This window comes from Hypanus sabinus, chromosome 9, assembly GCF_030144855.1.
Source record: "Hypanus sabinus isolate sHypSab1 chromosome 9, sHypSab1.hap1, whole genome shotgun sequence".
NCBI classification, from domain to species: Eukaryota; Metazoa; Chordata; class Chondrichthyes; order Myliobatiformes; family Dasyatidae; genus Hypanus; species Hypanus sabinus.
Window position 1 is genome coordinate 159,564,338 of NC_082714.1, and position 15,313 is coordinate 159,579,650.

General features: G+C 42.9%; 1 protein-coding gene across 3 annotated transcripts in view; it reads left to right on the forward strand.

Moving 5' to 3' along the window:
- Positions 1-15,313, forward strand: part of LOC132399972 (serine/threonine-protein kinase 3/4) — a 331,476-nt gene that overhangs the window by 138,498 nt on the left and 177,665 nt on the right. For all 3 annotated transcript variants that reach the window (XM_059980968.1, XM_059980970.1, XM_059980969.1), the window contains exon 10: positions 11,968-12,122. In XM_059980968.1, the coding sequence (XP_059836951.1) occupies positions 11,968-12,122 (155 nt within the window). The remainder of the gene's footprint in view (positions 1-11,967; positions 12,123-15,313) is intronic.

The window sequence follows — 15,313 nt, forward strand, 5'->3', positions numbered from 1 at the left end:
GAATTTTCATTTCTGAAGGCAGCAATGACCATGGCTAGTCATGGAGATTTATATACACATTTAAATCACTTACATTAAGATTCTTGCGATTAAGTATCATCACTTATCATATTGAGTATGTCAACCAATAGTTGCTATTAACATGGGATTGTTAAGGCATTTCTTGTTCTGTGAAGTATGGCTAGATTGTTCAGAACACATTTTCCTGTCATAGAAATCAAGATTTCATTAATTGGGTTTGCATAATGCAAGGTACTTTCAAATTTCATAGTCAGTTTGTGAGTAACGAGTGTGTGGCTTAAACATTTATAATCTCTTGAGTATTGTTAATATAACAAAGTCAGGATTTATTGTACTTAAATATAGTGAAACTGACATCTGTAGGGAGTTTGTACATTCTCCCTGTGACCGTGTGGGTTTCTTCTTGGTGCTCTGGTTTCCTCCCGCAGTCCGAAGATGGTTGGTAGGTTAATTGGCCGATATAAATTGTACTGTGATCATGTTGAGTGCCATCGAGTTGTCGTTGACTCATGACAACCCTAAGGATAGTGTAATTGTCCATCGAGCTTTTCTGGCAAGATGGAGAAGTAGATTGCCAGGCCTTAATTCTGTGTAGATACTGCTGCTGCCCAGGTTGAGAACTCGGGTCCATCCACCTCAAAGTCCAGTGCTGATGCCACTACACAGTCTAAGTTGAGGGACTGCTGGGAGGGGCGGCTCAGAGGGCTGGTGGACCTGTTCTGCGTTGTATCTCAATAAATAAGTAAATGAATAAAACTTTGTGAGCATAGTGAAACTTCATGCCATGGTTCTTACATACTAATTTCTCCAAATTCAGAGATTCAAAGTACATTTATTATCGAAGTATAACTCTTTGAGGTTCGTCCTCCTGCAGGCAGCCACAAAACAGAAACATCATGAAACCCGTACAAAGAAAACATCAAACACCCTACGCGCGAGAAAGGAACAAAATGCACAAACAGCAAAAAGCAGGCGTACAACACGTAGACATCAAACCAGGAGTCCAGTAGTATTCAGCTCAGGTCAGAACCGCACCACTAGTTGACTGCAGGCCGCAGAGCCAGTCTTCGTCAAAGCACCCTGATCAAACCGCTCAAAAACTGCAAGAAGGAGAGTAACCAGAACCCAGAACACATGCAACCTCAAACATGGTGACAATGCTAGGATAGCTGATTGTTTGTGGATGTGGGAAAGAGGTAGAGCCTGTTTTTTTTTAATGACCGGCTCTTTTGTTGACATATCAACTGAAACCTTTCATAGTTATCAGAGTTTGGAGAATCACATCTAATGTATAAAGCATTTCTGCTTGTATTGCTATGTCTTCGAATGTGCAAAGCTCGTTTCCTTCTGAAAGCATCTAAGCTAAGTGCCTTAACTATTCAGTGTTTACACATTCTAGGACCGAGCTACCTACTGCACAAGTAAAGGCAAGCAAGCAAGGACAGGATACACACACAAAACGCAGCAGGCCAGGCAGTGTCCATAGGGCTGAGACCCTTTGTCTGGAAGCAAGGACAGGATGTACTTTCATGTAACACCTTCATCGTAACCGTAGATCAAGAAAAAGACTGGTTTTAGAAGGGGTGCCCTCAGACAGGTAGTGTTCCAAGAGAAGAGGATGTTCAAAGTAAACGTACATGTATGTCACCATATACCAGCCTGAGGTTTATTTCTTAAGCACATTCTCAGTAGTTACAAAGAAATGTACTGTATCTTTGGAGATGGAGAATATCAACTCCTGCCTGAGAAGCTCCAATTTGCCTACCGTCACACCAGGTCCACAGCAGATGATATTTCATTTGGCTCTTCATTCAAACCTGGAACATTTGGACTGCAGAGATACATACACCAGGATGCTCTTTATTGACTACAGCTCCTCATTCAATACTATCATCCCCTCAAAACTAATCAATAAACTTCAAGACTGGCCTCAGTACCACCTTGTGCAATTGGATCCTCCATTTCATCACTTGCAGACCCCAGTTAGTTTGGAATTGGCAACAGCATCTCCTCCACAATCTCCAGCAGCATAGGTACACCTCAAGGCTGTGTGCATAGCCCCTACTCTACTGGTTTTACATTTATGACTGCATGGCTACGCTCAGCACCAACACCATATTTAAGTTTGCTCACGACACCACTGTTGTTGGCCGAATCAGAGGTGGTGATGAATCAGCATATAGGAGGGACATCGAAAGTCTGTCTGAGTGGTGCCACAGAAACAACCACTCACTCAATGTCAGCAAGATCGAAGAGCTGATTGATTTCAGGAGGAGGAAACCAGAGGTCCGTGAGCAGAGGTGGTGAGTGTCAGCAACTTTCACTTCCTCAGTATTATCATTGCAGAGGACTTGTCCTGGGCCCAGCGCGTAAGTGCAATTATGAAGAAAGCAAAGCAGCCTCAGGTCCAGGAACAGATATTACCCCTAAATCATCAGGCTCTTGAACCAGAGGGGATAACTTCACTCGCCTCATCACTGAAATGTTCCCACAACCTATGGACTCACTTTCCAGGACTCTTCATCTCACGTGCTGATTATTTATTGCTTGCTTGCTTATTTATTTATTTATGTACGTTGTGTTTGTTCATTTATTTCTTCTTCTTTTTCTTTTTGTATTTGCACAGTTTGTTGTCTTTACACACTCGTCGTCCACCCTGTTGGTGTGGTCTTTCATTGATTCTAATATGGTTATTATACTTATTGAGTATGGCTTCAAGAAAATGAATCTCAGGGTTGTATATGGTGACATATATGTATTTTAATAAATTTACTGTGAACTTTGAAACACAGTATAGTGAAAAACTACACAGGAAGATAGGTAAACAACCAGTGTGGAAATGATGACAAACTGTGCAAATACAAAAAGAAAAATAAATAATATTGAGAATGCAAGTTATAGGGTCCTTGAAATGGAAGGGAATATGGAGGAAATTCCTGAACGAGATCTCAGGAACTTTGTTGTCTGCTCAGGAGCAGTTGGATGTATATGTGTACAAAGTACAGGAGACTGGGCTGCGATCAGTGCAGAGAGCAAATCATGGAGAAGAGGAGATACTAAAAAAACAAGAATTTCTGAGCAATGAGCAATCTGCTGAAGCAAACTAGTGGGGTTGAGCATGATTGCTTGTTGTTCCAGAGTCCAGTACCTGCGGTCTCTTATCTGGCCGAGAATTTTAAATTTGGAGCTTTGGACCGCAGTGTAGATCAGCAACATTTCAGTGTGTCATTTGGCTGGAAGTTGGTTTTAATTGGACGTGAGTTACTTTTAGCCAGATGTCTGTAAACGACAATATCACATACGAACTTGCACTGCAAAATATAATGAAGCTGAAGAGAGTATGGGATTGGTGAACTCTTGGTAGTAATGCTCAGTTTTATTAGCTGGCTCATTACAAAATCGCAAATAAACTTCTAATGCACTATGTAATGAAGGCCGGGAAGGTATGGGGTTTACCATGATGTTGCCTGGATCAGAGGGCGTGTGCTATAACGAGAGGTTGGACAAACTTGGGGATTGTTTACTCTGGAGCTACAGAGGCTGAGGGAAGATCTGACAGAGGTTTATAAGATCATGAGAGGCGCAGCTACAAATAGACAGCATCTTTGAACCAGGGTTGAAACGTCTAAAACCAGAAGGCATGCACTTAAGGTGGGGGGGGGGGGGCGGTAATTTCAAAGGAGATGTGAGGGCAAGATTTATTTTACTAGAGTGGTGGGTGCTTGGTGGTTGAGAGGCAGAAACGTTAACGACTTAAGAGACATTTAGACAGGCGATAGGCACATGAATGTGAAGAAAATGGAAGGATATGGATTTTGTGTAAACAGAAGGGATTAGTTTAGTTAGTTACTTGATTACTAATTTAATTGATTCAGCACAACATTGTGGGCTGAAGGGCCTGTTCCTGTGCTGCACTGTGCTATTCTGTATAACTCTTAGTGGTGCTTACAGCAGGAGCTTATTCAGTAGTTAATGTGGCTGGTGTCTATCTCAACCTTGCTTAACAAAATGCAAGTCAAATTTAAAAACAGTAACATGTTATATCTGAAAGGGAAGAGACATTTAAGTTTGAGATATGAATTTGTCAAATGATTTTCGGTTCACTCTTCACCCTTCAGATGCTGAGGATTCTGAACGGTGTTCTGCAAGGTTTCTTTTGCAGGATTTTCTGCATGTTTTTATGCCTCGCCATAAATTCTGATCCACTGTATCCTAGTTGGATAGTTTAGACACAGCTCAAGATGATGAGGACAGAATCTGTAGTAGTTCTGCAGGGAATTCTTCCACTTTTCGAGTGGTATTGTAGGGAACATCACACTGCACTTCACTGAAACGTCAGTGAAAGACGCCTGTTGTGTCTCGCTACATTGATAATTCCATAAGAGACACTGGCTTTGATTCAAACCTCAGTAAAAATACTGTTGGATGTGCATTTGTTACTTATTTCAGGAAATGAAGCTGATTGTAGTTATCTGTGATGTGATTGTGTTGGATTGTGTTAGACGGTCTCCAAATGACTGCAGAGAAGCCGCTCTGTCAGATTTATTGCAGGCTTTGCTTTCACACTGGCCAGCAAATGTCAGTTCCGAAGCTGTTAAGCTGCTGATAAAGGAGACCTTTGCATTTATCTCCCCAAGCAGGATCAAGACAACTTTTCAAACTTCTTTATTTCTCTGAGAATATTTAATTCAACTGTTAAATTGATTTCTGTAATTGCTTCATCTGTCACTAATCCTGTATCTTTCCTCCTGCCACTGAGAAGATCAGGAAATGAAAGGCATAGATTTTTTAATGTATCTGCACGAAGCAGATTCATGAGGTACAAAAGCAAGTCATTTGACTCGGTGAGTGCAGGTAAACTCCAAGCAGAGTAAATCCTTTCATTCCCATTCACCGTACTTTATCCTTCCACCTGGCAGCTTATTTAACCGCAGTTAGCTATCGAGTTACAAAACCTTACGAAAGTCCTGATTGATCCAGTTTCCACTTCTACAGGCGCTTAGTGCCCAATCATCTCGATATAGGGTCCTAATACTGTGGCACTAACGGTAGGTGCTGCCACCTAATTGGTATACTCGTTGAATATTTCATAACGTAAGACATAGGAGTGAAACTAGGCCATTTGGCCCATCAAATTTACTCTGCCGTTCCATCACATCTGAATTATTATCCCTCTCAACCCTATTCTTCTGCTTTATTCCCCTAAACTTTGACGCCCTGACTAATCAGGAACCCGTCAACCTTCACTTTAAATATACCTAGTGACTTGGCCTCCACAGTCATCCACAGATTCACCACCTTCTGGCTGAAGAAATTCCTCCTCAGCTCTGTTCTAAAGGGGAGTCCTTATATTCTGAGGCTTTGCTCTCTGGTCCCAGACTGTCCCGCCATTGGTAGCATCCTCTGTATTAGGCCTTTTCAACATGTAATAGGTTTCAATGCGATTATCCCCCCCCCCCCCACCCACATTCTTCTAAACTCCAGCGAGTGAAGGCCTAGAGCCATCAAAACTCCTCATGTTAACCCTTCCATCCTTTCATTCCCGGGATCTTTCTCATGAACCTCTTCTGGACCCTCTCCAATGCCACATCCTTTCTCAGAGAAAGAGCCCAAAACTGCCCACAGTATTCCAAGTATGTTCTGATGAGCAGCGTTACATCCTCGCTTGCTGTTCCTAAGCTGACCCACTAAAGTTGCGGTTTACCATAATGCACAGCCTAAATGAGTGCACTGGCTTGAATGGCCTGCTTCTGTGATGTATCTATCACAATTTGTCAAAGCCCTGTTCCCATTCCTGCTGGGTGTCATTGTTGAGTGACCTGATTCTACAGTGGAAGCTTGCCAGGAATTCATTAGCTGATTCACACTCGAGCTGTAATTCTACAAGACCAATGCCAAACTTTGCACTCCTATTTCAGAATGCTTTTCAAAGCTATCGATATATTGAACTGCATGAGGACACATGCAGAAATAGTAAGGAAATTTATGCGCACAAAGCACTTTAGTGGCCCAGATCAACTTCAAGTTTAATTATCATTCAATCATGCACATTAGTGCAGCCACATGAAACTGCATTCCTCTGGGGCCAAGGTGCAAAACACAGAACCAACAGTCACATGCGACACGCAGAACATATAATTACGACAGCAGGGAAATGGTTACAAAAAATGTAATGATATAGCCCAAGCCTCTGAGTGTCAAGGCCAGTAGATTGAAAATAAATAATTCCATTCCCATTTTATGTGTCTCCAAATGTTTCTACATTTTTACTTACGGAGGATTGAAGTTTAAAACCTGAGCGCCCTGCTACCACTGATAGAGGCAATAGCATGATATGGTCGTATGTCTAACTATTTGTTGTATATGAACTTTATGTCAACTTGTACATCTTTTTTATGTGCCGTATGTGGTATATGTGCTGTGTTTTGCACCTTGGTCCCAGAGGAACATTGCTTCATTTTGTTGTATACACGTGTACAGTTGAATAACAATGAAATTGAACTTAAATATCTATAGTGAGATGAAGAAAGTATAGACTAGCAACAATGGATTACATCTCCTCTCATCTGGTTATCTATAAACTTGCAAATTATTAGTGCAAATGTCTGTCTATATTTTAACAGTTATCTTCTTCCTCTGTGTGAGTTTAGAGGGGAACATATATCCATAATGGAAATGATGGATCAAGATCATTAATTCAAACTACTTTCCACTCCCTTAATTTAAATTAATGGCTAACTCATCTTTCTTAAATTATCAGTGATAGTTCTCAAGTCATGGTAAAAAGAATTCATAAGTGGTAAGCTTCAAGTCAGAGAACATTGAGTCCAAGCCGAGCTATTAATCTACCTAGTCCCATCAACCATCCATACCCCTCCCATCTATGTACCTATCTAAATTACTCCCAAGTGTTGAAATCAAACTCATATCCACCACTTCTGCTGGCAGCTCGTTCCACACTCACCACCTTCTGAGTGAAAAAATTCCCCCTCGTGTTCCCCTTGATCATTTCACTTTTCACCCTTAACCCATGACCTCTCGTTGTAGTCTCACTGAACCTCAGTGGAAAAAATCCATTTGCATTTACCCCACCTATACTTATAATTTGACCTCTATCAAATCTCCCCTCAATCTCCTGTGCTCCAGAGAAAAAAAATCCTAACCTATTCAACCTTTCTCTGTAACTCAGGTCGCCCAGTCCCGGCAACATCCTTGTAAATTTTCTCTGCACTCTTTCAATCTTATTAATATCTTTCTGTAGGTAGGTGACCAGAACTGCACACAATATTCCAAATATGGCCTCACCAACATCTTATTCAATTTCACCGTAACATCCCAGCTCCTGTACTCAGTACCCTGATTTATGAAGACCAATGTGCCAGAAACTCTTTATAACCCGATCTATTTGGTACCTGTGACTACTAATTTTTAATATTGAAAAAGTGCTTGATATAAGCACTGCTGAAAAAGATAGGAATAATTGGGAGAGGAAAGATAGGGGGTGAGATTTAATAGGGACGTTTCTACCCAGAGGGTGGTCCGTATACGGAATGAGCTGACAGAAAACATGGTTGAGACAGGTAGAGTAACAACATTTGAAAAGCACTTGGACAGGTACGTGAAAAGGAAAGGTTTAGAGCAGGGGTGTGTGGCATAGGAGCCCCTGGTTCAGAGGGATATGGGCGTAATGCAGACAACTGGGACTAGTTCTGCCAGAGGGGTGGTTCCATGCTGTATGACTCCCTAAATTGGGAACCTCTATAAGTTAGCCTTTTAGTTAAGCATTAGAGACAGTTTGCTGCAATATCAAAAAAACATTTCAGTGTATATACACATGTCTTCCTTCCTACATAAACTTGAATTTATACAAAATTCTCCTTAACCACGTGCTCTCCTACCAACACTTCAGTTTTAAAGTCCTCATGCATGTTTCAAAGCCATTCATTGCCTCTTTCCTCCTGTCTGTAAACAGCAGGCAGCTGAAAATACTATGAAATCTTTCAGCTCCTTTAGATGTCATGTCACATCACATAACTCTTCTCTGCTGCAAACTGTGGTTTTAGCTGTTTTGATTTGAAGCCTTTGACTGAACCTCCAGCCTGCTTCGCTGACCACAGCCCCCTTTGAAATGTTATGGTATAGTGATTAATGTAACACTATTCCAGAGCCGGTGACCTGAGTTCAATCTCGACACTGTCTGTAAGGAGTTGGTAGGATTTCCTCCTGGTGCTCCAGTTCCCTTTCCACATCCCAGAGATGTGGGTTAGTAGGTTAGTTGATCATGTGGATGTTGTTGGACAGCATGAGCCCTTTGTAACCATAACCACACTGTATCTCTGAAATGAATATCAAAAACTAATCCTCTTGTAAAGCATTTTTATTGTGTTAAAAGCACTATGTGAATTTATTGTTGCCATCACTTGGTGTGTAATTAAAACTGGACCGTTAGATAAATTCTACCAATAAATCTGCCTCTCTGGACCAAGAAAGGGGAATAATCCAAAGAGACACAGACACAGTGGCGTTCCCTCGGACAATTTCTAACTTCAGGGATTCTGTAGGTGTGTGTTTCTCTCTCTGACAATTTTTCACCATCCTCAGCCAGTGAGTTCCAGATCTTATCCATGTTCTGTTTTTTTAAAAAAATGTAAGTATTCTTTATGCCCCTTGTATCTTTTGCTCATCAACTTGAATCTGGCTCATCTGTTCTGTCCGGAGACTAGGCAGCCCAACCCAACGTAATTCATCAGCCCACACATTTCATATCATCGTGCTCTGGAGGAGGTGCACTTTTCTGCATCGTAGTTAGAGCAACATTCGGGAAAAATCCAGGAATCCAGAAGCCTGATGCTGAAGACTTCAAGGGGGACGTTGCAAGATAGGGAGTGATGAAGAAAATCTCTACTCAACACTTTGTAACGCAGGGCTCATGGAATGCTGGTCAGTGTGAGGAGAGTTTGATGGCTTTCTATGTCTTATGGTGGTGTTATATTGAATAAACTGATGCATACGTCTGTGGTTCGGCTAGATCAGGGGTCAGCAACCTTTACCACTGAAAGAGCCATTTGGACCCGTTTCCCACAGAAAAGAAAACACTGGGAGCCGCAAAACCCGTTTGACATTTAAAATGAAATAACACTGCATACAACGTTTTGTTTTGCCTTTATGCTATGTATAAACAAACTATAATGTGTTGCATTTATGAAATTGATGAACTCCTGCAGAGAAAACGAAATTACATTTCTGCATGCAACAAAAACATTTTGAACTCCGAAAAAAAGACGTTGGGTTGAAGGTTACTTTTAAGTAAAACACTCAACGGCTATTTGAGTCCTTCTTTTATTTATGAAAAACGCCAAACTTAAATTTGCCGCCAGCAGCAAACCAAAAATAACGTCAGCCAGCTGTCAACCTGAAAAATAAAAGGACTATTTCACTGAACAATGAAAACATATGAATATACGTAAAATAATAGGCAATTAAAATATTTATCATACTTGTTCAGGTTGACTCACACCTGACAATGCAGTCGTATTCAGTAGGGATGGATCGATGCTTAGGGGAGTGACCGGGAAGGATAATGTGTTTTTTTCCTCTCTGAACTCACAGAAGCGTTTCCCAAACGATGTTTGCATTGCGATGATTGCAGAATGTAAATACCCCGAATTTATCATGTCGTGACCTTGTTTGAACTCTCTCAAATTGGGGAAGTGAGACAATGTGCCTTTCTGTAAATCTCTGGCAAGCAAAGTCAACTTGCGCTCGAATGCCAAAACATCCTCCAACATGTGCAGGGCTGTACGTCCTTACCCCGTTGAAGAGCTGTGTTCAGCGTGTTCAGGTGCGCTGTCATGTCTACCATGAAGTGTAGCTTTTCCAGCCACTCTGGCTGTTCCAGCTCAGGAAAGGTAAGCCCTTTGCTGCCCAGGAAAGTTTTCACTTCTTCCAGACACGCGACAAAGCGTTTCAGCACCTCCCATCTGGACAGCCAGCGATAAAAACACGTTGTAGCGGTGTGCTACACGCAGTCAGTAAACTGCAGTCAAAGATAGCTTTATTCGAACTAAACAGCCTTGCTTTTAAGCCTCCCTCAACCCGCCCCCCATGGGCGCGGATGCTGCAAAAGACACGTACTCACAAACCCCCGTAGGCTATCTCCCTTAGCCTGAACGCTGGCTAATTGTGAGCCGGTTCGGATGTGTCAGGAAATGGGTCGCCACGACGTCTTATTTAGATTGTACAAGATCACCATAATCTTCAAATTTAGATTTACATTTCAAAAACTAACAAACTAACATAAAATACATTTTAATTAAATACTGACCATGTAGCGGTGTGCTACACGCAGCGCTAAAATTACGACACGGAGTCGGTAACTGCAGTCGAAGGAGAAAACTTTATTCGAAATCTTCAGCCTCACTTTTAAGCCTCCCTCAACCTGCCCCCCCCCCCCCATGGCGCAGAGGCTCCAAAGCTCTGTGCTTGCAAAACCCCGTAGGCTATCTAATTGTGAGTCGGTTCGGATGCCAGGAAAAGGGTCGCCACAACCAATTATTTCCCAAAGCAACAGGGAGCCGCAGCACAGACGTAAAAGAGCCACATGAGGCTCCGGAGCCGCGGGTTGCCGACCCCCGGGCTAGATGATGGTCTGATTAAGCTTTGCTTGGAGTAAAGTGAGCAGTTCTGTTCACCACATCCCAGGTATTTATTAGAATGATATCTGAGTGCAGTAGAGTAGCAGTTTAAAGCAACCACTTTACAGTGCTAGCGATCACCAGTCAGGGTTTGATTCTTGATGCTGTCTGTAAGGAGTAAGTATGTTTGCCTTCCTCTGGGTGCTCTGGTATCCTCCCACATTCCAAAGGTGTACTGTTACAGTTATGGTTAGTAAGTTGTGGGCAGGCTATGTTGGCGCCAGAAGTGTGGCCACACTTGCGGGCTGCCCCAGCACATCCTCGCTGATTTGATTTGATTTGATGCAAATTTTGCATTTCACTATGTTTTGACATATCAATGTAGACGTGACTAATCATTAACTATTAGTGTAGAAAAGGAAACAAGCTTTTTAATTTGGTAAAGACTAGTAATGGAGGCAGAGTCTACAACCAGGCTTTTCAGAAGCTAAGTCAGCTAACAGTCCTGCATGTAGAGGAAGGAGAAATTAGGACACTTTTTTCTGCACATGACAATTGACATCAGATAAATTTGTTAATTTTGAATCAAATCGATCAACTTTTATTCTCCAGAGAGGTGTAGGGTGAAGTAGATATATAGAGTAATGTTGCAGTTCATTGTTTTTACCGAGTGATAGGACACGATGCTGCATAGCTTCCTCAGCGGCTGGTGTAAACTTTCTATTTTCTTACATCTAGAACGCTGCTTCACACTGAAAGGTTGTAGGGAACGACTCAGTCTTCACCACTTAGCAGCAAATTTCACAACATAAGTACTATGCAGAAGTCTTAGGCTCATACATGCAAGTTTTTTGCTCAGCTGGGAAAGGTGAGGGTGGACTGCTGCAGGAGGGGTGTGGGACAAGTGGCAGAGAAGGAGTGCTGGGGCAAAGGGTGGCGCATGTCCAAACACACCCAGCTTTGAGACATCAGGCAAGGTCATTTGATTCCAAGCAATTGGCTTATTGATCATTACAGAATGTCTCTCTGATGCTTCCCACTCCCTCCTCTCTTCCTTCCCCCTTCCCACTCTCAGTCCACAATAGAGACCCACATCAGAATCAGGTTCATCATCACTCACATGTTAGGAAATGTGTTTTTTTGCGGCAGCAGTACAGTGCGATACATAAAATTACTACGGTACTGTGCAAAAGTCATGGGCGCCCTTTCCATATATGTGACAGCACTATGCCGCTGATATTAAATTTGATTCTTTGAGCTGCCTTCCCAGAATGTAATTTATCTCACTGCATATTTTTCTTTAATTTCACAGAGAAAGATGAGACGATACAGCAGAGTAAACCGTCCTTCCTGGAGTACTTTGAGCAGAAGGAAAAAGAGAATCAAGCCAACAGCCACAGTAATCGAAACGCAGTTCAGGGCTCATCTGATAACTGGAAGGTGCCACAGGATGGTGACTTTGAATTTGTGAGTAATGTAGAGGCTCCTAATTATTTTCTGACAACTAGAAAATTTGTAATTGGTTTATTATTGTCATGTATTGAGATACAGTGGAGTTGATTTGTTTGTGTGCCATCCGGATAGATCATTACAAACACTTGTCCATCATGGCGCAGAGAGTGGATAGGGTGGTACAAAAGGCATGTTTGCCTTTTTTTAGTTGAGACATTGATTTCAAGATGCAGTTCGTTATGTTGCAGCTTTTTAAAGCTCTGTTTAGGCTACATCTATGAGAGGAAGGTGGATAACTTGGCTTGTTTTTTCTGGAGTGTCAGAGGATATCTGTAAGAAGTTGATAAAATTATCAGAAGCAGAGATAGACACCCGTCATTTATTTCCAAGAGTCAAAATTTGTGAAGTACATTGCCACAGACGGCCAAGTTTTTTTTATATATTCAAGGCAGTTTGCTAGTTCTTGATTATTAAGGATTCAAAGGTTAAGGGGAGAAGGCAGGAAAATGGGGTTGAGAGGGAAAATAAATCGGCCTTAATGGAATGGTGGAGCAGACTCAATGTGCTGAGTACAGATACAAAGCCAATGAAATGCAGTTAGCATCTAACCAGAAGTGCAAAAGAATAGTGTTATTTACAAAATAACGACAAATAAAAAGTAAGTGCTCCAGCATACAAATATAAAAGTACTGAGACAGTACAATATGGGTGCAGTACTGCATAGCGCTGTGATGTGAGGTTCAGCAGGCTCACAGCCTCAGGGAAGAAACTCTTCCTGAGCCTGCAGGGGCGGAGGATCCTTTAGCGCCTGCCAGATGGGAGGAGAGTAAAAGGTCCATGGTTAGGGTGAGATGCATCCTTGATAATGCTTTTCGCCCTGCCCAGGCAGCATTTATGGTAGTTATTCTCAGTGATGGGCAATTGGGTGCTGATAATCCACTGGGCAGTTTTCACCACACGCTGGAGTGCTTTGCATTCCGATATGGGACAATTGCCATACCACACTGAGATGCAGTTGGTGAGTATGCTCTCAGTGGTACAGCGGTAAAAGCCCGTCAGTATCCTGGGGCAGAGGTGAGCTTTCTTGATGCTTCTCAGGAAATCAGGAAATAAAGGCACGGTTGCGCCTTTTTGATCAGGAAGGAGAAGTTCAGGGACCAGGTGAGATCATCAGAAATGTGAACACCAAGGTTTTTGAAGCTTGATACATGCTTCACTATAGCTCCATTAATGTAGATGGGGGCGTGAGTGTGGCTCCTAGCATGCCTGAAGTCCACAATGATCTCCTTGGTCTTCTGTGTGTTAAGGGCCAGGTAGTTGTCAGCACACCATGCGGCCAGGTGCTGGACCTTGTCCCAGTGGGCTTCTCGTCATCCCCTCTGATCAGACCAACCACTGTGGTGTCGTCTGCGAACTTGATTATGGAATTAGAACCATGTACAGGAACGCAGTCATGGGTGAAAAGGGAGTACAGAAGAGGGCTCAGCACATAGCCTTGAGGCATGCTGGTGTGTTTATGGATTGGGCATATCAACTGTAGTTGGCTGTTTGTGTAGAAGAAAAACTGATGTCAAACCTCGTCTGCCATATGGGGATGGGGATGGGGATGGGGAAGGATTCGGGAGTAAATCCTGGGGAAAATTTTGGAGCTGGAGTCACTAAGACTACATTAGTTCAGTGCTGACTGGCAACTCCTGTGCTGCTGCTGGTGCCAAACTGTATCGGTCTCTGCTGTTCCTTTGGGTTCATCACGGGTGGAGAGGGGAAGCTTGCTACATGGGCAGCACCTTGCTCTTGATGTTGTATTGACCAGGCTTGCACATCTGGACAGCTAGGATGCAATATTCATGGTCAACCCTAACCGATGGAGGCCTCAGTCACTGTTACGGAAATTTTTAATACTAGAGGGCATGCACTAGAAGGTGCAGTTTGAAGATGAGTGGGATGGTCTCGTTTTATAGAGGGTGGTCGGTGCCAGGTGCAGTGGCAGGGGAGGATACAGTAGAGATGTTCAAGACACTGTTAGATAGGTGCATAAATATGCAGAGAATGTGGACCATGTGCAGGCAGATGGGATTAAGTGTCATTATCTTAATTAATCATGGGCTGAAGGACCTGCTCCTTTACTGTATTGTTGTATGTTCTATAAAAGGGACTGTAGGGGGGTGGGGGGGAAGAATAATGCAGAATAGCATGACAGGTCAGAGAAAGCTGCGGTAAAGATGAGGGAGATTGTGAATTCAGGAGCTCACCTGGCCCATTCAAGAGTCATGAAGAAGCCATCCTTGAGTCTGATGGTACGTGACTGCAAGCCTTTGTATCCTTTGTTCAAGAGGGAGGGAGCAGAGAGAATTCTGGGATGGGTGAGGGCTCCTTCATTACTGCCCACTTTCCTGAGGAAGCAGGAACTGTAGATGGAGTTAATGGAGGGGAGGTTGGTTTTTGTGATGGACGGGGCTGCAATTACAGCGCTGCAGTTTTAGGCAAAGCAGTTGCCAAGCCAAGCTGTGCTTCCAGATGGGATGCTTTCAATGGTGCAACTATCAATGTTCTAGACAATTCCTGTCATGTTTGGCTCAGTCAGTTGTAATGGTGCTGCTCAGAAGAGAGCTGGCTTTTAAGCCCTAGTGTGTTTAACAGTAGAAGTAGATGAACTTCTTGTCTCCGAAGTTAGTCAGGCTGTGGATTGGAATAGGGGAGACGATTGGAAGAGTTGGCATTAGATGGGATTGAGTGGTCCCACCAGAAGCTTATTGTCCGCTGGAGACCCAGAGACAGCCTTTTCTGAGGTTGGAGCACTGTGTGGGTGTGTCACTGGGAGGGAGGGGAGAAAGAGACTTGTTCTGTAGTTAGTTTGCTTGTGTTCTGATGCACTTTGTCGGCACCAGAATCTGTGGTGACACTTGTGGGCTGCCTTGTTCTCCCTGTTGTGTTCCGTGAGTCCAGCCTGGCACTCAGTAAATTCACCACATTTTCATTGAAGTGTAATGTAAAGTGTATCATTTGCATTAACAACCAGAATGGGTGCCACACCACACCACACCACCTCTGGCAACAGAAGTCACGTTCACACTTTACAAACAACTTTTAAGAATCTGAGTGTCCTAAGCAATGATGAGCAAAAAGCTGCTCTGCAGGAATAGCAAGTAATAAGGGAAACTACACCATATTGTTCGTTTGTTGCCAGGGGAAATTGAATGTAAAAG